Consider the following 20,471-nt stretch of genomic DNA (forward strand, 5'->3'; position numbering starts at 1 on the left):
ATTGCATCATTGCCAAGGAGACAAATCAAAACAAACCTGGGCGTGGTCGTAAGTGCAAGATTGCAAGAACTCTGGAGAGGAAAATAGTCAGATGTCTTTAAACGTCAATTTAGACACTTACGTTGACTGCCATTGACGTCTATAGACGTCGATTGCATTTTTCAATGGGGAGGGCTCATGGGTGGGCTTGGGAACGATCTGGCAGAGTTTCAGCAAAGATCGTATAGTTACGAAGATGAATCATAAAGGGGGTTTTCAATGGAATGAAATGGTGCCCACTCTCATATGAGTCGTCTCGCTTTATAAACCGTCTCTGGTTTCAGGCTTGTAAACAGACTGTACTAGCGATCTGAACCGCTAGATGGCAGCAGTGCCATTTGGATGATTAGTATCTGCCTGCAAAGCCACATGCAGAGACATTCAAGCAAACACAGTGAAGATCGACCACAGTGGATCTAGTTTGCACGCGGTCCAGCGAATAAATATGCTTACTTCTTACATCAAGGATGGAAAACACGTGAACGGTATGATCCATTTACATTGGATATTGCTATATAGACTAACAACAACTTTGCCAGTGCTAGCTTGCTAAGTCTACCGTCCGGTTCAGAGTCCCTAGCAACCTTGAAGAGACTGACGAGATAACAGTGCAATCGTGGTTGACATACTACTGAAACGCTAATGTTAAAAAGTTGATTTTCACAAAAAGATCGTTTTCTCCATTTTTTGGTCAAAAACAGGTGTTTTTAGCAAAACTAACCCATGTTCTACTGCGATTACTAATGAACGGAAAACGATAGAAACAAACCGTTTCTTTCTCCTCTTCTACTCTTTCATTTGGTAGCTTGTGTGTTAAAACTAACTGTTCGTTGGATATTAGAAAAACAGTCAAAATGCGGTAAAACATTTGGCAGTATGGAGCGCTCTGTACTGAAAATGGCTGGCAGAGTTAAACATGGCTGTGGGAGCATTGCTGTGGGACTGTTTTGTAGCTTCAGGCACAGGGAGCCTTGTTTGGGTGCATGGCATGAAATCATGAAAAAAGAAAATTATGTTGAAATTTAGGGGGATAATAGTTTGGTCCAACAGCTCCTCAAGGATACCAAATTATTGAGAATATGTGCCGGGTGCTGAAAGTGAATGTCCATGCTCAGAAATAATGCAGTTTGGACCAGCTGGAACAATTTGCAATGGAGCAGGAATGGGGCAAAATCCCTCAGGAGACCTGCGTCAACCTACTAAAGAACTACTCAAGAGGTTGTTGTCAGTTGTGGCTCAAAAAGGGCACACCTTGGTGATTATTAATGACCAGGGGGCTAATAATTTTGGACATCTCATTTTTGCCCTTTCTGAATTCAACTCATTAGATCACTAAAATATCCTTATCAGACTTGGTGGATATTTTGTCTTTGTTATTTTGGAAACATGCACCACAAATTCTTTGTAATTTCATGAGGGGGGCTAATCATTTTGGCCTCAACTGTGTAGGCCTATTTGGGGCTTTTTGCCTTTGTGAGTTCAATTCCTGGCTTCTACCGTTGCACAATGATGAAGGTTCTCAATGTAATCCCTTATGATATAGGGGAAATACGTAAGTCAGACAGGAAGCGAGTGACAAAGTGAAAATGCGTTGGTACCCTGTAACTGGAAAAGTGCCATTGCAGATATTCTCTCATTTTCACACCAGTCAGCTCTTTCTGTGACACCTATGACTCATCCAAACCTTTCCTTGTGACCACAGAGTTGAGTCCGGGGGGAGGAGGAGGGGACTGTTTCACATAAGTCTCTGTTTCTCAAGGTCACCCAATACTGTTGGTACAAAACGAAACTATCAAACAAACGGTTCTACCTAACTTGCAACCAGGGGGTCAAGACCGTGTAGATTGGCTTCGGCATGTTAGCATATGCCATTTCCAAGTATGTGCCTCATGGAACATTTAGAACCAGCTCCGTGCACGAAGATCCGTGTTGGGCACGAGCTCTCATGCACGGTTCCGCGACCTCAGACTGTTTGTCGACCAGATCTGATTGTATTTTTGTGGTATGCTACTGTAGCTCTATTTATTTACCCGCCACACTGACTGCTGGTAAGTTGATCAAATTTACCTGCCAGCACTAGCCTGGCTAGTGTCACCACTTGAGACGTGGTCTGGGAACCAAATGTGCATCTTCTCGTATTTTAAAAAATGCCCAGATCCATTTATTGGGCGTCATGGATGTCTATCAAATGATACTTCGGTTTGGCTTTAGGGACCCTCTACTCACTACCACGTAAGTGTAGTGTTGTCTGTAGATCAGAATGACCATGGCAAAAGCAGCAAGGGGATGATCGAAACGGTCAATGAAATCGTGACAGTTAAGGTACAATGACTGAAACCCAGTACAAATAAAATGTTATGCAGAACACATTTTCAAGATGGCAAGATGTGTATTTAAAGGAGAATTCCGGCGATTGTTCACATACAAACTATACCAGCAGCTACAGCGCTTCACTCTGGGGGCATGTTTTGTAAGCCCCCACGTTTTTGCCCCAAGACTGTATAGCGATCAGACTGTTGTAATTCCCCTTTAAGTAGAACATCACTCATTGAATCTTTTCACATCTAAAACATCATCCAAACAAATTGCATAAATATTACTTAGAGGTATTCACAGATTTCTTTGGCATCTATATGAAAATCAACCATACATCCCATGAAAGAAAGAGCAATATAGAGCCATAACATAGCAATACATATAGACACCATCTTTACATTCATCCGAATCTTACAAGACTAATTGAATATCATATATTAATCATCTTTAAACATTTTGTACAATTGGTAAACAGAAACAACATTACTATGCACCATATCATCAAAATGACATAAATAATTAACCATCCTGTGTGGATGCTTAAACAGGCACTTCTCTTTTGGGAATGTCTTTGGCTTGGTCTTGGTCTCATTCCGGAATGCAGCAGCATTTAATTGATGCAGATCTGGTGGGTGTCCTCCAGGCCACAGCTAGTCTTGTGCTTGTGGAAGAGTTTGGTTAAGCTTTCCATATAAAGCTGGTGATAGTGATCAACCTGTTCCTGAGAGGCAGACGGTACCTTGGGCACCGAGATGGGACTGCCCACTGGAAGGTTTAAAGAGAAAACGTAAATGGTTATTTAAACGTCTGTGGGTAGAGAGATGTGTCATCAGTTTCTTTTTCTGCACTTGGTTTATATATAAAATACTGAAAATTACTGAAATTTGATTTCATGTCAACCAATATTTGACCAAATGTGGTTGGTACCGGTAAAAGTACAATGTTTGGTACTCAACCCTAGCACCTGGGCAAGAGAGCTGGAAATGTCTACCATCTTTGCTGAAGTGCTGCTTTCTAAAGATTGCGACTTGTCTCTTCATCTTCAGACAAAAGAGTTCTCTCGTGATCAGGTGAGTTTGCTTCTGGCTTGCCATTAATTACGTCATATGACTAAGTCAATGAATCAAGTTACCGGTATTCCATCATACCCTGTAAGGTATACTGTACAGTAATACAATACTTTCTGACACTATAACTTTGCCCTGTAACTCTAGGAGTAACACATGTACTGCACCAATGACAAACTATTGCCCAACAGCTATATTATCATCATCAGCTTATTATGCTCTTTGTAGTTAATGCTAAATATAGCTGCTTTATGCATAGATGATGAACAACGGAAGACTGAAGAAGCATTGGCGTCCTTGGCACTGACCTACGGTGAAGATGGGATTCTTGTAGGGAACCATTAGCCAGCGCTCCCCCATGAAGACGCACGGGGCGAAGGTCATGACCTTCTTAAAGATGGCCTGGAACCGGCGGCCCATGCTGCCCTCAGAAAACTTCACTTGCCTGAAGATTTCATTCTCCCCGAACGAGTACACTGGCACCAGGTCAGCTCTAAGAGAGGGATAGGGAAAAGTATTTATTTATTTATCTATTTATTTAAAAGATATTTATATATGTATCTATTTATTTAAACTATATGTACTTTGTTCAATAGAAAGGTTATTTTATTTCAACAAACAAACAGCTTTAAAAAGGCCACATCAACAGCTTACACATTTGATTAATTCAAAAGGAAAGCTCTCTTCACCTCAAAGCCCTGGCCCTTTTAAAGAGCACATTGATGGGTGTGGTTCAATTAACCTATTACCCCCTCCTGTTATGATTACTACACTGTTATCAGCCTGGCCGTCATACGTGCAGAACCTCATGCTATAAAATGAGATAGACCAACAAATAGACCTGGAGGGTCAGGGACGAACTCAGCATGGGAAGGCTGGGTCGTCACATAGAATACATACTCTTAGAACAGTGAAGATTGCATTTAGCATCAAGTAGATGGCAATGACACTACATTTCACAACTCTGACATTGCACTCTACCTCTTCCACAGAAGTCTTTCTTTCACAGCTCTGACATTGCACTCTACCTCTTCCACAGAAGTCTTTCTGTCCCATCTGTGACTCACCCATACTCAAGCGCCAGCTTGACAAAGCCCTTCCTGTTCTTCATGATTACAGTGTTGACCCCTGGGGAAGAGGTGAGAGACTCCTCTGCACCACCAATGATGATGACCACTGCATTCCCAGTTCCCCTCTTTGTCAGTAGGTGCTCAATACTTGGCTTACTTACAGGATAAAGGCCTGTGACATCAGACAAATGTAAATGACTAGAACATTTTATATACAGTATAACAAAACAAAGCAGAAATTACATACCGTACACTGATAATGACTACGAGAGATAAATGGGGAGAAAAGTATCCTATACATCTTATATATAAGTTCTTATGAAATTTAAATAGACACTGTTAACTGTCTGTTTATACTGTACAAAATATTTTAGGATTGTTGTTACAAATTCACCTTTTGGGATTGTTGTTACAAGCGACCTACAAAATGCCTACATATAAATTAAGACATAAAGGCATTTTAACATCCATATACTGTATAAAATATAAACTACATATCGTCTGTCATAATCCACAAAATAAAATGTGTAACAATTGTCCTCCCATCGCAAATACTTCAAATGACTCCGTTCCTGTTCCCCTTCCCCACCAGTCCTCAACCCAACTGACCTAAGGCCATGAGATAGTCCCTGTACAGCGGTACCCGGAAGAGTCCCCCCAGGGTCAACAGACAGGCGGTCATTCCTGGGAAAATCTCCTTGAAGCCACAGGCCTCCGTACCAAAACAGGTGAAAGCTCCGCAAGACATGATCCCATGGGGGTGGCACCCCAGAATGTAGTTCTTATTTGGGCTCAGCTCTGCTGTCTTCACCAACTAAAGTAGGGAGAAGGTGTAGTTTTAATATAAACAACAACATCACGATACTAGTTATTTATTTATGCATGTACAGTACTGTAGCTGATGCTCTTATCCAAAGCAACCTATAGATACCAATTGCAGGGGTCCGTCTCCCTGGAGCACCTCAGAATCAAGTGCCATGCTGGAGGGGACACAACAGTGGCAGTGGGGAATCGCACCCATCATTTTAATGTGGCAACTGCATGCTAACCAAGTTGCCACCACACTACCACTCCACTAATAACCGATGAACAATAATGACCCTTTTTTTTTTTTTAAATGAGTACAATGTTCTTAGTTACCTTCACAGGGAAATAATTGCTTGTGTGTTTCCATGCTCGAAAGGTTCGCACAATTGCAGTTCTTCTTCCCCCTACAGTCCATAGAGGAAAATTACAGTTGAATATGCAGAAACACTTACAACCAACTTCCCAATACCGAACAGATTATTTGATGAAACTTTAGAGGGAAAACTTCATTATCAAAAACTCTGTTTTCCATTTCCATGTGTTTGCTTTATACCTCGTTCTGGTGTGTGCCAGTCCAAGACTAACCAGGAAAAGTACAGTACTGGGATAATCCAGAGCGATGTAAACATGAGGTAGGTCATCACGAGAATACCTGCCGGTGCTGCACAACAAAACAACCTGCTTTTTTTCCAATTCTTATTAAGGAACGTCAATGACAAAGTTGACAGAAATCATGTTAGTCTTGTACCCTACCCCAAGGTTGTTTATTTGCAGAGTGCAGACACACTTTGTCTCGTGAATAGTGTAATGTAGAGAGGCTAACATCGATTTTTTGCAGTAGCAGCTGGTACGAATTTGACAGACGATGGTCTGTCATACCCAAACCCAGCTCACTTACCAGTTCAGATACTAATTTAATGTAACATGAATGATTTAACACCATACACTTTGATATGAAATCAATAAATGACAAAGGTCAATTGACTCCTGCACATTATATAGGCTATGTCTTTGAGCATGGTGTCTTTAAAGTTTTAAGAGTTTTAAATATTCATGACTCATTGGACATATGATGCTTACAACTTCAAACAGACGTAGCCAAACATTCGAAGGGGTGCTGCTAGATTTTTTTGGGCAGGCCTTATGATAATGGGGGTCACATTGTGATAGTGAAGGCCCTACGATAGTATGGGTCATCCTGTGAAAGGTATACTACAACACCGTTGCACAAATGATCTCAAGTACAATGAAGGTAAAGAAGTTTTACTCTTAGGAAAGACCCTGCCCCTTCCAGATGACTCATATTGTATTAATAGTTTTGCACTATACCATGACAACACGCAACTATGTATGTGGAACAAATTTCAACAAAGAAAAACATAAAGCCACTTGCTTTCACGGCAATAACTGATCACTCGCCCTATACAGTGTTTTTGAACTGAATGATGATAAAACAAATGTATGTAAAACTCTCACCCATCAAGAGGAATGTAGACATGGACTGGAGGACACTGATGACCTCTATAAAGTCCTTCCAGGATGAGTTTTCCTCCATGTTTTCCTACCTTGTGAAAACAAGAAAGAGAGAATCAATATAGTCATCAATATCATCTTGTGAGTGAATTAATTTCATGTTTGATATCCGAATTTGATTTATCATAATATAAATATTCAAATCTGATTTAACTACCTTCCTGAAATCAGCATGTTAATTTGCACTATACCCTAGTCCGTTATCATAATATGGATGGTGTAATTTCTGGCTAAGAATCTGATTTATTGCCTGTGGTTGTGTCACTAACTACTGCAGGTGATTAGATGATCAAACCTGGCAGTCCATGAAGTAGGTTTCTAAAATAACGTGCAATACATAATAAAATGAATCAGCAAAAAAGATGTACCGCATAACGGTACAAAATATGACCACCGCTCAGTCCTGCACATTCTCTCCGCAAAAAATTAATCCTGCTTGTCAAATTTGTCTCCATCTCCTATTCATCCCCTAAATGAGCTTGTGCATGTGTGTGTTGGCTTTTGTGTATACTAGTGCAGTGCAAATATGCTACTCTGTCTAAAGATAGTCCAAAGTAGCCAGAGCTATTCAAAGTATCCGTTTATTGCACATCCTTTTACAGCGGTGAAGTTAGTTTGATGTTGGATTATCGACAGATATTCGGATATTCATTTCGGGTTCAACAGCGGTTTCTACTGTGCACTCAATCTTGGCAGATAACCAACCACCCCCTTGCTCCCAGCTGCTTATTTTTTACCTTGGGACAGTCAATAACCTTCATTAATGATTAATACAATAAAATAATTAATAATCACTTTTTCATGTTAGATGAGCGAGAAACCCCAGACCAATGCAGAACTACGTTGGACTAATCAGACACACCTTGAGTTACGGGGATTTTTTGGGGGGGGATTCTGGTGCAGCGTGTGGGCAACGGATCAAAATGAAAATCAATGGTTCTGTGTCATCCTTGTGGGGCTACACGGCCACTAACTTTCGTGCAGCCCTGTCTCTCAGTGCCCTGGGAATCATTGACACAAAGTTGCTGAAGAAAAAAACAAAGCAAATCCATAAGAAAGAAAAAACTCTGACTAAACAGACTAAATGACCATGGCTTTGCTTGTGCGGCAACCATGATAAACTAGATATTGCCTATTTAGCGACACAGAAGATGGGCTTGTTGAAAATGACATTAGGCGACATTTGTTAAAGTAATTAAATTTCAAACAATTGAATGGTGATATGCACCAATAGAATAACCCTTGAATAAAATGTATTACCTGTATTATCTTGATAGAGTAACTTCAACTGAGTTGACACATCTGTAAGACCTTGAAGCGCCTCCTGAATGCGTTTTAAGACTAGTGTTTCCCTTCTTTCACCTTCTTTGGCTGTCTGAGCTCCCAGTTCAGCTAACCCTGAAATGACCTCGTGTCCCAATGCCCTTTGTTCCATTTAATCTGCATATTGCTGCAGATAATGACCCTGCCCGCTCTGGGAATCCTTTATATGTGTGGAGGACGCTCATGTCAAGATCATTATTTTCAGAATCTTGCGTTCATTTCAATCCAAAAAATTTGAATTCACTCACTCTCGCTTGGTTTTGGAAAACTTTAACTGCAGCCTATAAGTGTGATTTGAACATTACATACATTCAAGAGACATTAATCACATCTATAGCCTAAACGAAGACTTTATTGGGGTGTTTTCCTTAGTACACCAAACACAGAAGACACCAAAGAAAACATTGCGTTTGTGCAGTACTGTCACTACGGGAAAAAAAGCTAAAGCAATCGGTTTTACCTTTTACCTGCTAAAGTAGCCAGGCAGCTACAGCGTTACACTCTGGGGGCATGTTTGTAAGCCCCCATGTCCTTAACCTCAGAGCATAGCGCTGTAACTGTCTGTCTGCCTGAATTCCCCTTTAAGTAGGAAAACATTGATTGAAGTGGACATTTGTCAGGAAACTAGTCTAACATTAAACTTTTTTACATCTGAGAAGAACCACCCAAACAGATTGCATAAATATTACTGACACTTTTATTCATTTTATTCATTTTTATTTAGCAGATGCTGTTGCCAAAAATTACTTATATTTGCTGTCTGCTATATTACAACGGATTACATAGTTCCCGGAGAAACTTGAAATTAAGTGCCTTGCTCAAGGGCACAACGGTGTAAGCCATGGATTGAACCCATAACTTTCTGGCTACTACAGCCTTGCCCAGCTCCTTAACCACTACACTACCACCGCTCCGGTATGTTTAGAAGTAATATATTCACAGATTTCTTTGCCATCTACAGTACCTATATATATATATATATATATATATATATACTATGATAATAATAAAAAATACTTCCTCCTGTAGACAGCTACACTGCTAGCAGCTTGACTGCCCACATGTGTTTAATATATATATATTAATATATATACTATATATACTATATATATATATATTATGTGTGTGTGTGTGTGTGTGTGAGAGAGAGTTTGTGTATACTGATCAGTAAGTAAGTACATGCTAAGTAAATGTTCTTCCTTAAAATATAGGGCATAAGTATACACAGCCCTATGTTACATTTCCATGAAGACAGGCGAACCAGGATACTATGCATTATCATAAAGTTCCTTCGGCCTTTGGAATTAAACGTCATCACATACCCTACTCCATACCTAGAGATTGGCATGGTTTTAGCTGGTTTCATTTAATCAAGTACCCCATGCCAAAGGTTTTTCCTCTTTCTTTTAATTAAGGCATTCAGATCAATTTCCAAATGATTTTTTGATTGATCTGTTTGGTCAACTTTAGCATGGGTTCATAAATGTATGAGCATAAGTGTAGAATACCTACTTTCAGAACAAGGATATTGCATTTAGCATCTTCACAAGGGGTTAAGGAGACGATAATAACACCACATTTCACAACTCGGACATTGCACTCTGCCTTTTCACGTCATATCTCAGATACGGTATCTGACTCATCCATACTCAAGCGCCGCCAGCTTGACAAAGCCCTTCCTGTTCTTCATGACTACAGGTGCTGGTCATATCATTAGAATATCATCAAAAAGCTGATTTATGGCATGGAGTCGATCAGTCTGTGGCACTGCTCAGGTGTTATGAGAGCCCAGGTTGCTCTGATAGTGGCAAGTCTTTTGTTTTTTCTTGAATTTCCCCTTGGGGATCAATAAAGTATCTATCTATCTAAGTCAGGCGAGTTTGCTGGCCAGTTAGGAGCAGGGATACCATGATCCTTAGGTACTGGTAGCTTTGGTACTGTGTGCAGGTGCCAAGTAGCCTGGCTCCGCCTTCCTACGTACTTCCGTTCAGTTTTCATTTCACTTATTACGTACAGTAGTCTGGGTCTGCGGTATATTTGCGTGTTTTCTCAAGACAAAAATGTCTTGAGAAAGCTGAGAACGATGACGTTGAGGTCAAAAATGTAACAGACAAGTGTGGTAAGATTTTTATTTTATGTTTAATATGTTTACACTTATAGACAATAGGGGGCGCTGTGGCGCAGCAGGCTACAGCGCTCGTACCATGTACAGGTCCGAGTGCACATGGGGACCCAGGTTCAAATCCAGCCTGCGGTCATGTCCCGATTCCACCACATCTCTCTCTCCCAATTGTTTCTTGTCTACCTAAAAAAACCTTTATTACTGAAAATGGTAATGTTCTATTACTGGAAATGTTGGATACATTTTAGCCTAAAGCCTTTTCAAGCACAGAGTGTTTTACTGACTGAAACAAGCAGAACAAACCGTACACATTCTAAAAAATAATTATAAATAAAAGGTATAAACTTCCAAAGACAAAGTTTAACTCTACATAAGAAAATAATGGATAAAAGAAAGGGGAAGTATGACATCATCATGAAGATGAGGTACATCGATAAGCCAGAGAAGCAACCTCATAGCCTTTTTAAAAAAGCTGCACTAATTGGTCTAATAAGCTTTAGGTTGAGTCAGCAGTGGCTGTTCGTTCACAGATGTATTTGTGCTCTCGAGTACAGTGGTCATCGTTCAGCTTGGCATTCCATTGTATGTGAGCACAGTCCTCTCCTCCTCCTAGTCCATGTTTCGTCCAATCATCAGGCTGGCCTACTTCCCACTTACTGCAACCAAATGAGGAAACAGTCGTAGAACAGTTTAATTCTCTGACCATGCGTTTGGTTAGTTGTGCTGTGATGGAAGAGTTGTGAATCCTGGTGTAACGTGTACTATAAACCACTAGGGGGCGTGCCTCACCTTTTGTCCATCACGTAAGGTGTTCCATCCACCCATCTCCATTGCCCAGTGAGCTCATCTGTGAGGCCAATCCAGTAGTTGGTAGGCACAGATCTTTTGATGATGAACATCTAAAAGAAAAGGGGGGAGGGGGTGGAAGGTATGACTAGGACACAGGTGAGACTAACTGTACAGTGGTGATTGCTGTGACTGAACCCCGGAGTATTTAAGTACAATATACAGCAGATTATATTTATAGATCTGTGTAGACATACGTACCCATTCGTCTTGATTGTTAATTATTAGCAGTGTGGCGCTTTGTGTCTTGCAGTAGTCTACAGCCTTATGCCATGGCAACGTGTTCGAAGAGAAAAGGTAACAACTGGTTTCATGAAGTTTCCAATTTTCTGTACAACTATATGTTATCTTATCTAGATAGAGGGAGAATATTATTAGTGGCCCATTTGGAAACAAGATCATGCAATTGCACATTTCTGTTTGCTTTATGAAGACAATATTACAGAATTCTGTACCAAAGACAAAAATAGTGGGAGACATTGTGCTTTGCTTACTTTTTGTTTTAGACAGCCTCCAAAAGTAAAATAATAAAAACTCTATAGTGCAAACAACTGGATGTGTGAATAGGGTGTAGTTGTTTCCATATACAGTGCCTTTACTACTGGATGTGTGAATATGGGTGTAGCCTTTACCGTATACAGTGCTACTGGATGTGTGTGAATAGGGTGTAGTTGTGGATGTGCATGTGTGAATAGGGTGTAGTTGTGGTGTATACAGTGCCTTTACTACTGGATGTGTGAATAGGGTCTAGTCGTTACTTTGGATGTGTGTGAATAGGGTGTAGTTGCTACTGTGGATGTGTGTGAATAGGGTGTAATAGTTGTTGTATGCAGTGCCTTTACTGTTGGATGTGTGAATAGGGTCTAGTCGTTACTGTATACAGTGCCTTTACTACTGGATGTGTGAATAGGGTCTAGTCGGACTCGTTACTGTATACAGTGCCTTTACTTAATAGGGTGTAGATGCTGTATACTGTAGACCTACCTTTACTGCGCTTGATGCTCATGATCTCAGCAGTCATATTAGTCAACATGGTCATTAGCTTCTCATCTTAAGAGAAAACAGGGTTTTTCATTTAACATTACATACAATTGCATTATATTTGGATTATATTTTTCAAAAATGTCAAACACATCAAACTATGGATTGATGGATTTTTGGGATATGGATTTATATAGACATGAGTTGATGTTAACTGGAACTTAAGGAGGCTCACCAAATTGAACTTAAACCACAATTATACAACAGTTACGTCCGGTCGAGCAATTTATTAATTTTTGATTGGACAAGCAGTTTCTAGAGCAGTTTGTGACGATTATGAGGAAAGGGAGACAGAGAGGAGGGGAGTCCATCTAGGCCTACTTCCAGGCGTGTCTCTTTAAGTCCCAATGATCTGAATGGTATCGGGCCAGCTAGCTCTCTGTTTTGTTTGAACGATAACAGTGTGGCGTTACCCAACATCGCGTAGAACACTTTTAAGTAGCATTTTTTATGAACTTCATGGCAAATACAGACCTGTTTGCTCTAGTTTAGATGACAGTGAATTTAGAGAGGAAGCCATATTATCTGCTTTAGTCTCCAGATTCATCAACCTCCTTTCTTGTTGACCAACTGCAGAAAACCAAATACTGTATGTGACAACATGACACCATATCTAAAAAAAGGTCATTTCAAACCACATCAACATTTAATTCAGTGGATTTCATCACCCAAATCTATATCTAATTTGATCACCACAGTTTAGTGTGCTAGTTGTATGGTCAGTGCTGATTTCATAGGCCATGTATACACACCTTCTCCTTGTTAATATTGCAGCATGTCTGGAGAATTGTGGTTAGAGTTGAGTTGATATAATGACATGTGCTAACTTTTCCAACTCTAAGCCATGAACTAGACACCCACAATAAGATGTGGTTCTTCCATGAGAACACTGAACACATTTCAATCTACTGTAAAGAAAGTGTAGTTTGTGTTATGTGGAGATACCCACCAGTTTCCTGCATTTTGGATGCGACTGAGTTTAAAGTGGATGACATGTTCCTCACTGCAGTTTCCAGCTCTTGCATCGTTGTGCCCTGTTGGCTAGCTGCAGAACACAGAGTTTGCAACATCATGGCCCAAAGGAGTACTCACTGCTACTGACACTAAATACAGTAGAATTCAGTTGTGTTCTGAAATAGAACTACTGCAGAACAGCGGTGTGATGAGCCATGCTCTGTGAATCCATTCTAATTCATTAACGTTATGACGAGTGTTCTGCGAGCAGGTGTATGGCGATCTAACCAGTCTAACCTGTGTCCTGCAGGCCTGACGAAAGTGCCTTCGTTGAAACAGTGAGATTGGTGACTGAATGTTCCAGCACAGTCATCCTCCTGCCCTCTTTTTCAACTGTAAAACACAAAGCCACAATGTATACTTCACAAAATATCATTGTTTTCTGAGTAATTATTTGTTTTGCCAGTTACATGGCTTCTCTAAAGGCAAACAGATGTAATACAATACTGCTGATAATGCTGATAAAACGTACAGTAATGTTGACAGAAATATAACCGAAAAACATTCATTACAACAATTAAATTCACAATCACATTTCACCACATTTTGACTATTTCGTTAGAGGAGAAGGAATAGCATTATTTCATTTCACATATCATTAGTGAAAAGGTAGCAGTTAACTCTGCATTCCTGTAACATCTTCATCCAAATGTACAATACTTGAAAATCTGAAGTAATTTATAGAGAATGGGAACGGAAGTTAGCGGCGCAGTGCATTCTGGGACAAAAAGGGCGTTTTCCTCCATTAGGTGAGGCCGCGGCGCGAATTATAAACAAGAAACCTATGGAAACCTATGATATTTCGAACAAGATCGGCTAGCCAAAACAGTAACACTAGATGTAAACATTTAGGCTACTATGCTAAAAACTAGTAGTAGAAGTAGTAATGGACCGTACAGAGACAAGCTCCTGCCAGACGCGAGGAAACGTTATATAGAAAATATCTTTGATCGGTAACATGGATCCCTATGACAGACCGTCTGGAGAGTGGACGTGAGACCCTGAAAGTAATACAAAGACACTCCGTTGTTGATTTTTTTTACCTGACGATCGTGGGCACGGACGTTACATCCAACAACACAACAGGTTCGTCCCATGATGTGTGAAAAACAGTGTTAGAAACAGCGAGTTAGCAATGTTTTACGATGTTTACAATGGTACAGCATTGGCAGCAGCGTACAAGTGGCCTCACGTATGTATCCCAGACGCCACCGCGGCGCAACCGCGAAATGTCCGCGACGTCACATTCCCATTCTCTATTATTTGAGAGAAAGATAAAAACCTGTTTGCTGTAAAGTAGATGGTATTGTGTCCAAGAAGGAGGACACATTGTTAACCACAGTTTCCAGCTCTTGCAGTCTCACATCTTTTTCCTTGACTGTATGAGGGATTTGTAGAGATTTTTAGATGGGCCAAGTTAGCACAGATAGTAAGAAATTTTAGCTTTCACTGCACAACAAACAGAAGGTAGTGGTCATGCTGTAATCCTCTATTAAATTAAACTACATTAAATTCAGAAACACTTTATTTATCCCCAAGGTGCAATTCACATTATCATGGAGTAGAGTACAATAAAACCTATAAATATCACTGTTAAAATACATGAATAATAAATAATAAATAGATGTACACGGATCGATACAAAAGTGCAGTGCAGTACAGTGCTCTCTGGACCCTGCCAAGTGCAGCTGGAGTCATTTCTGGCTATGACCCTGAGGAGGGGTCATAGTGTAGTGAGACCAGTGAATGTCTCTCTAAAAATATTGAAATTGTAGCCAACTTAATGTTGCTATGGAGACGGGACAACAAACCTGTTTGCTGAAGCCTCGAGAGGATTGTGTTTAACGAGGATGACATGTTGTTCATTGTCATTTCAAGCCCTTTCAACCTTAGGTCATGTTGGCTAACTGAAAAATAAACAAGCAAGTGTGAATAATTCATACATTAGCTAATTCAGTTTTATTGTTTTATCCATTGGGGTGGTTTGTAAAGTCTACTTAAAAACGTTTTACATTTCAATTTCAAAGGGTTACTTTTACGGTGGCTGTGGGGTACGTGTAGGATTCTTTTTTTAGTTTTTCCATTGAAAACTAACAATCAAAAAGTAAAAATATTTTCCAAGAATATTCTAAAAATGAAAATGGACAAATTGGATAACAAGACTAGCTCCATTCATTTTTGTATACTTGTCAGAACACAGTTGGCATGACCCGGAAGTCACCGTCCTCAAACAGAAAGCATAGCCTACAACGTGAATTTACCCAATTCTCTTTATGTTGAGTCAGACTAAAGTTTCCAAAAGAGGAAGGATACAGATGGTTTCACCACTTAGAGAACCTGATTACTGTGGTAGCCAAGTTTATGATTTGATGATTGGATTAGATATGACTGCATGCTTTTTTGCTGGATCTATGTGTTGTGCCTTTATTCAGTTTAAATTATTCAAACAGGTATCATGAGGGAATCATTTCTGTAGAGGCCTTTCATCTCTGGTGGTCAAACAAAAAGCAGTTGAAAAGCGTAAATTTGCTATGTGACAAAGACAAAGTGTGCAATCTTACACCTTTTAAGCTAATGCCTCGAATTAATGCAATTCTTACCTTGTAATTTAGATGACAGTGAGGTTATAGAGGCACCTAAATTTGTCACTGCACTTTTTACTTCTGTCAGCTCTTCAGGTTGCTGGCTATGAGGTGCTGCAAAATGTTTCATTTATTTAGTTGAAACCAATCCTATTCTATCAGATTATTCATTTATCAGAAGTACAATTATTCATCCATGCGTCCATGTAGGCTTTATATTTTAGGATTATAAACCTGTTTGTTGAAGATTGGATTGGAGTGAGTGTAAAGCAGAAGCCATGTTGTCTGCCTTAGTCTCCAGCTCTTTTAACATGTTATCCTGTTGATTAGCTTAAGAAAACAAAGACATAAAGTAGGATCTCATGAGTAATGCCAGCTGTGGTAGTAATGTTACTTTAATCCCTCTTGCACTAGCATCATTCATTGGATATGAACAGGAAATCCAAGTATTAGTGGGCAGACTTGGCAGCAACTTACATTTGAGAGACACCATGATGATAAGAATCAGAAACAGTGGTAACGTAACACAGATGATGGAACAGACATTGGAGCGCCAACAACGACTGCGAGTAGACTTTATATCCCTGACAGATGTGTCTTCTGAATGATAGGTGTGGGGGATGTAGGGGAGAGAGGGAAAGAGGAACACAGAGAGATTATCTGTTGTGTTTGCTGTGTCATGATGTTTCACATGAAGCTCATAGAGCTTGGTAATGTGAACTTTGAGATATCTGCTGAAACTAATACATCACAAAAAGAATCACATGCACTTTTGAATTTTTTATTGTCCTTTTATGCTTTTATTTACAGTACTATACTACTCTTTGCTTTTATTTATGTAAAACACATTGAATTATGAAACATGCTATATTTCACATGGCTCTGGGGAAAAGTGAGAGACCCCTGCACAATGTTTATGTAGCCTACCCTACAGTTGCTGAGTGACATTCGAATGAGTTGACGGTCATATTCAAAATTAAGAGACCACTGCACATTTGAATACGATCATCAACTCATTCGTACAGTAGGTCACTCAGCAACCATATGTCATCAAAATTGTGCAGTGGTCCAACAACATACAAACAAACCTACCAGACTTGCCTGGTAGCCTACCCATTCGGACCCATTTAGACTCCTTCATCCTCACCTCTCCACCACTGTGATCTTTCCTCCTCTAACTCCATGTTCTTGTATTCCAAAGCGCTTTCTTCCAACATAGCTGTAGATTATCGCTTTCAGTTTAAACGTCCGGTGTAAGGCGGATGGAAATTAGCTTAGCTATAATCTGGTGCAAGTCATCTCTTTACTATGTAACTAATGAACTTTGTACATGGTCCCTGCTTCAAATAAACTAAATAAACTAAACTAAGGAAGAGTAGTGTTGCGTCTTATAATTCAGGTCGATGGTGATTGTGACGGCGAGGTTTCAGTTCCCATTTTCCAAAACCGAATGTGTCTTTTTTTTTTTTTAACATGTTTCTGGGATTTCATTTGTGATTTAAAGAGAAACTATGCAGGATTGGTGATTTCATCTCCGGTTTCGGTTTCGGTTTTCATTTTGGCTCGTTTTATGCTTGCATAGGCTATTTCTCTGCAGAGCTTCCCCGATAGCTTTAGCGTGTATTTAAATATATAAATGGCCAGGGGCGGAGTGGTAATCGGGAGATTCGGGACATTTCCCGCCAGGCCGGCCGGCCAATGTTAGGTTTGAATTGGCCCATGACGAGCCTGAGCGGCCGCTAGTAGATCTACTTTTACTTAATATTTCAAGACATAACCATATGAACTTCTGTCCACTAAGAAGTCACCCTAAGTTCATTTGTCATCAATAGATTACCAACCACTATTTAAACCAGTTAGTTACGATATATGCCTTAGTCATGGTTACCTTCCATATTAATTACAGGCCATATTCATCTCAGTTCTCTCTCATCAGTGCATCGGTATAGCCTTTGGGTGTCTTGATTTATTTGTTCATGTATCATTAAAGTGTTATTTAACTCTTTTGGTCACAAATAAATTCAAAATAGAACAGCAAAGCCTCCTGGGAATCGCAAATACGTTTGCTAGGTCAAGTCTATTACAGAAATGTAGGGGGATAGATGAGCGGCCCCTCCTTTAATGGCATGGCCCTTTAGCCTGTATTAGTGAACGTAGCGTTTTGATAGTGAACGGATTAGCAGGTGCTTGCGTGATTAATATGGAAGGCAAGAAGAGGAAAGAGAAAGAGGGGTCTGAAAAGGGCAGAATTAAGAAGAAGCGACTGCTGGAGGAGCATGCATCTAAATGCTCAAAACAGATTTATCCGTAGCCAAGTCCACGGCCATCAACGAGTGCAGGTAAATTGGACAGAATGAAAAACACTGACACAAAGCTCAACTACGTTACTATTGCTAGACGGAAAATATCACAAGCTAGTTTAACTAATTTACATTTCAAACGAATCAATGGCTTACAGTTTTTTTCAGTGGCTAACATTTGTCCAAACAGTTGTCACATTTTCAAAACTCTAAGTCTCCCAGTTAGCACAGCATCCGTCTTTTGTGGCCATACCATTCACACATTTCATGTCGTTTTCGCACAATATGCAGGCAGTGAACAATGCTTACATTTTCTTAACAGACAAGTTATACCTCTCAACAAAATTATGGATCGTTTTTCTATTATTTACAGATGTTAACACACAACATCCCACAATTAAAAACAATATTCCCAACCTTAACCCCTGCGCAATGGTATCAGTTCAAAAACAATATATCTCAGCTGATAATAAACAAACAATTGAATACTTGGTACACCGATGATTTATGTTGGGTATGGGGCCAACCACAGCTGATTCCAGTCTGTCTTAGACTCAGTGGCAGGGGTTATTTCTCTCTATTACATTGACACTTGAAGGAGGAGGTGATGTTTTTGGAAACAGAAACAGAAAAAGACAAATACTGTTATATCTGGATGAGGAAGAGTAAGAACAAGGGGCCCAGGGAGAAGAGCACACCCAGAGATATGCAGTGAGAGGTGCAGCAGGAGGTGCAGGAGCAGTGAGAGGAGCAGGCCCAAGGAGAGGGCAAGGTAGAGATGTAAGAATGCGTGGTGGTGGCATTTTTTTGGTTCGGTAGGGGGCCGGTGTGGTCAGAATATTCCCGGTGGATTTTTGTGTCCCACTCCGCCCCTGTAAATGGCAAGCGTGGTTCTTCTTGTTCCTCCAGATGTAAACAAGGAGCGATCGTCTCCTGAGCAAACTGCAAGGTTGCAGAGTCAAGCAAAACAATGATTTCTAAGCGATTTTATGACTATGAAAAAGTTGCATTGGGTCTCTGTGAAGTACATACTGGCAGTGTTAAGGAGCTGGTTTAATGTGCAGTAGCCTGAAAGTTGTGGGTTAAATTCCCAGCTTTCACTGTTGTGCCCTTGAGCAAGGCACTTAACCCCAAGTTGATACGTAATTCCTTGTACTTTGGTTGACATATTTAAGCCACTTTGGACAACAGTTTCTGCTAAATGGAAAAAATGGAAGTCTAGTCATTCCCGGCCGGTGAGCCTGTGCCGCTGGAATTGAGTAGTCCTTGTCATCCTCAACATCATCCGACATGCCGATGCATCGAGATACTGTACACTGAGTCCTCATCCTGAGCGTAGTGAAGCTCCCATGTTTCCAGAGAGCAGTCTTCTAAGTCAACGACTTGCTCTGGCGAAGGAGTTAGCTGGTCAGCCCAATCCTATAGCGAAGCATACTAGTCTGACAAGCAAGTTGAAGCCTGACGAACAAGTGGTGGCTTGTTCTGAGCTTCCCAGAACTAGTGACGGTACAGAAGGGCTTGCTAAAATATGGACACAGCAAGTGAAGAGGTGAAGAATGAGGAAATTGGGTCTAAGTAGGAGATATAAGAGGAGATCTGTAAGAGGGGGCCTTTTGTTGCACTGACCATTTGTGACCATTCAAAGCTACTGTAAATCAGTGCAGTTATTTTGAGAAAATCCACAATAAACAAACTTCCCGGTTAAAATGTTGAATTTCACGTTTTCGCATAATTCGACAGTAGCCTATACAGTCTACAGTTTCATATCGTGACCTAATTTCACGGAAAAACATACGTCTTGACTGTTAAACCTGGCGAAGATTCAACACATTTGCAGTCATTCCAGTTGTCCACGCGCTGCTTAAAAAGGTGATTTCTCCTCTTCTGGCATATCATGACAGGAGAACAATGTCAACTTTGGATGCGTTTAGCTTAGCGATAGTTTGCGTAATACCCTCGATATACATATCGTTGGAAAGCTTAGTTTATGGCCGTTCACGTGAGCACAATAACTTAATTTTGTAAATTTTACCGAAACGACTGGTTTGGCTGTGCAGGGTCACATTTAGGCCTAAAGGCGTGATTGAATAGGGCCTCAGTGAACAACCACGCAATGGGCATATCCCTAGTAGCTACTTCAGAAGCTACTTTGTAATTTACAATACACTAATGTTGTAACCTTTACTTACACATGTAGGCTATAACATATGTTTAGTGAACCTCTGATTGTTACTCTCACAGCACCAAAATCAGTTTGGGGGAAAAAGGCTCCACAGAACAGCGAAAGGTAGACCGGGCCTATGTGTACGGTGGGACGGTGTGTAGCCTACATGTGACCCATGGGTATGCTCAATTTAGCTTTGGCCATTTCATCTCCTCGTCATGGAAAATTTGTTTGTCTTACAAGTTTA

At 40.3% G+C, this 20,471-nt stretch overlaps 2 protein-coding genes across 6 annotated transcripts in view; both read right to left on the reverse strand.

The window, feature by feature from the left end:
• LOC134080113 (asialoglycoprotein receptor 1-like) overlaps positions 1–17,028 on the reverse strand; it is a 56,522-nt gene extending 39,494 nt beyond the window's left edge. The window contains exons 1-13 of one of the 3 annotated variants that reach the window (XM_062536362.1): positions 16,908–17,028; positions 16,238–16,357; positions 15,995–16,090; positions 15,779–15,874; positions 14,990–15,085; positions 14,461–14,556; positions 13,416–13,511; positions 13,114–13,209; positions 12,639–12,734; positions 12,108–12,173; positions 11,325–11,476; positions 11,067–11,176; positions 10,324–10,933 (exon numbers count right to left, since the gene is read on the reverse strand). In XM_062536362.1, coding sequence (XP_062392346.1) covers positions 10,774–10,933; positions 11,067–11,176; positions 11,325–11,476; positions 12,108–12,173; positions 12,639–12,734; positions 13,114–13,209; positions 13,416–13,511; positions 14,461–14,556; positions 14,990–15,085; positions 15,779–15,874; positions 15,995–16,090; positions 16,238–16,357; positions 16,908–16,977 — 1,350 coding nt within the window. In that variant the 5' untranslated portion in view covers positions 16,978–17,028 and the 3' untranslated portion in view covers positions 10,324–10,773. Of the gene's footprint in view, positions 1–10,323; positions 10,934–11,066; positions 11,177–11,324; positions 11,477–12,107; positions 12,174–12,638; positions 12,735–13,113; positions 13,210–13,415; positions 13,512–14,460; positions 14,557–14,989; positions 15,086–15,778; positions 15,875–15,994; positions 16,091–16,237; positions 16,361–16,907 lie in introns of those variants that run through there. The other 2 variants (XM_062536361.1, XM_062536363.1) reach the window with 2 other exon arrangements.
• LOC134080114 (diacylglycerol O-acyltransferase 2-like) lies at positions 1,961–8,333 on the reverse strand. Of its 3 annotated transcripts, none has more exons than XM_062536366.1 (9): positions 8,093–8,333; positions 7,695–7,833; positions 6,776–6,864; positions 5,853–5,960; positions 5,633–5,703; positions 5,102–5,306; positions 4,490–4,664; positions 3,731–3,915; positions 1,961–3,120 (listed from the first exon to the last, which is right to left on the reverse strand). In XM_062536366.1, the coding sequence occupies exons 3-9, from the start codon at positions 6,852–6,854 to the stop codon at positions 2,966–2,968; spliced, it is 978 nt and encodes a 325-aa protein (XP_062392350.1). In that variant the 5' UTR covers positions 6,855–6,864; positions 7,695–7,833; positions 8,093–8,333; the 3' UTR covers positions 1,961–2,965. The 3 variants fall into 3 exon arrangements, with proteins under 3 accessions (XP_062392350.1, XP_062392349.1, XP_062392348.1); XM_062536365.1 differs by having other exon boundaries at positions 7,695–7,857; XM_062536364.1 differs by lacking the exon at positions 7,695–7,833 and having other exon boundaries at positions 1,980–3,120; positions 8,093–8,331.
• Positions 17,029–20,471: the final 3,443 nt, after the last annotated feature.

This window comes from Sardina pilchardus, chromosome 5 (genome assembly GCF_963854185.1).
Source record: "Sardina pilchardus chromosome 5, fSarPil1.1, whole genome shotgun sequence".
Taxonomy (NCBI): Eukaryota; Metazoa; Chordata; class Actinopteri; order Clupeiformes; family Clupeidae; genus Sardina; species Sardina pilchardus.

Excerpts from the sequence above, each read along its gene's own strand:
- LOC134080114 (XM_062536366.1), bottom strand. The coding sequence starts at position 6,854 with ATGGAGGAAAACTCATCCTGGAAGGACTTTATAGAGGTCATCAGTGTC. Across the intron at positions 5,961-6,775 it reads GTCTACATTCCTCTTGATGG|CACCGGCAGGTATTCTCGTG; the intron begins GTGAGAGTTTTA and ends TTTGTTGTGCAG. Across the intron at positions 5,307-5,632 it reads GCAATTATTTCCCTGTGAAG|TTGGTGAAGACAGCAGAGCT; the intron begins GTAACTAAGAAC and ends TCCCTACTTTAG.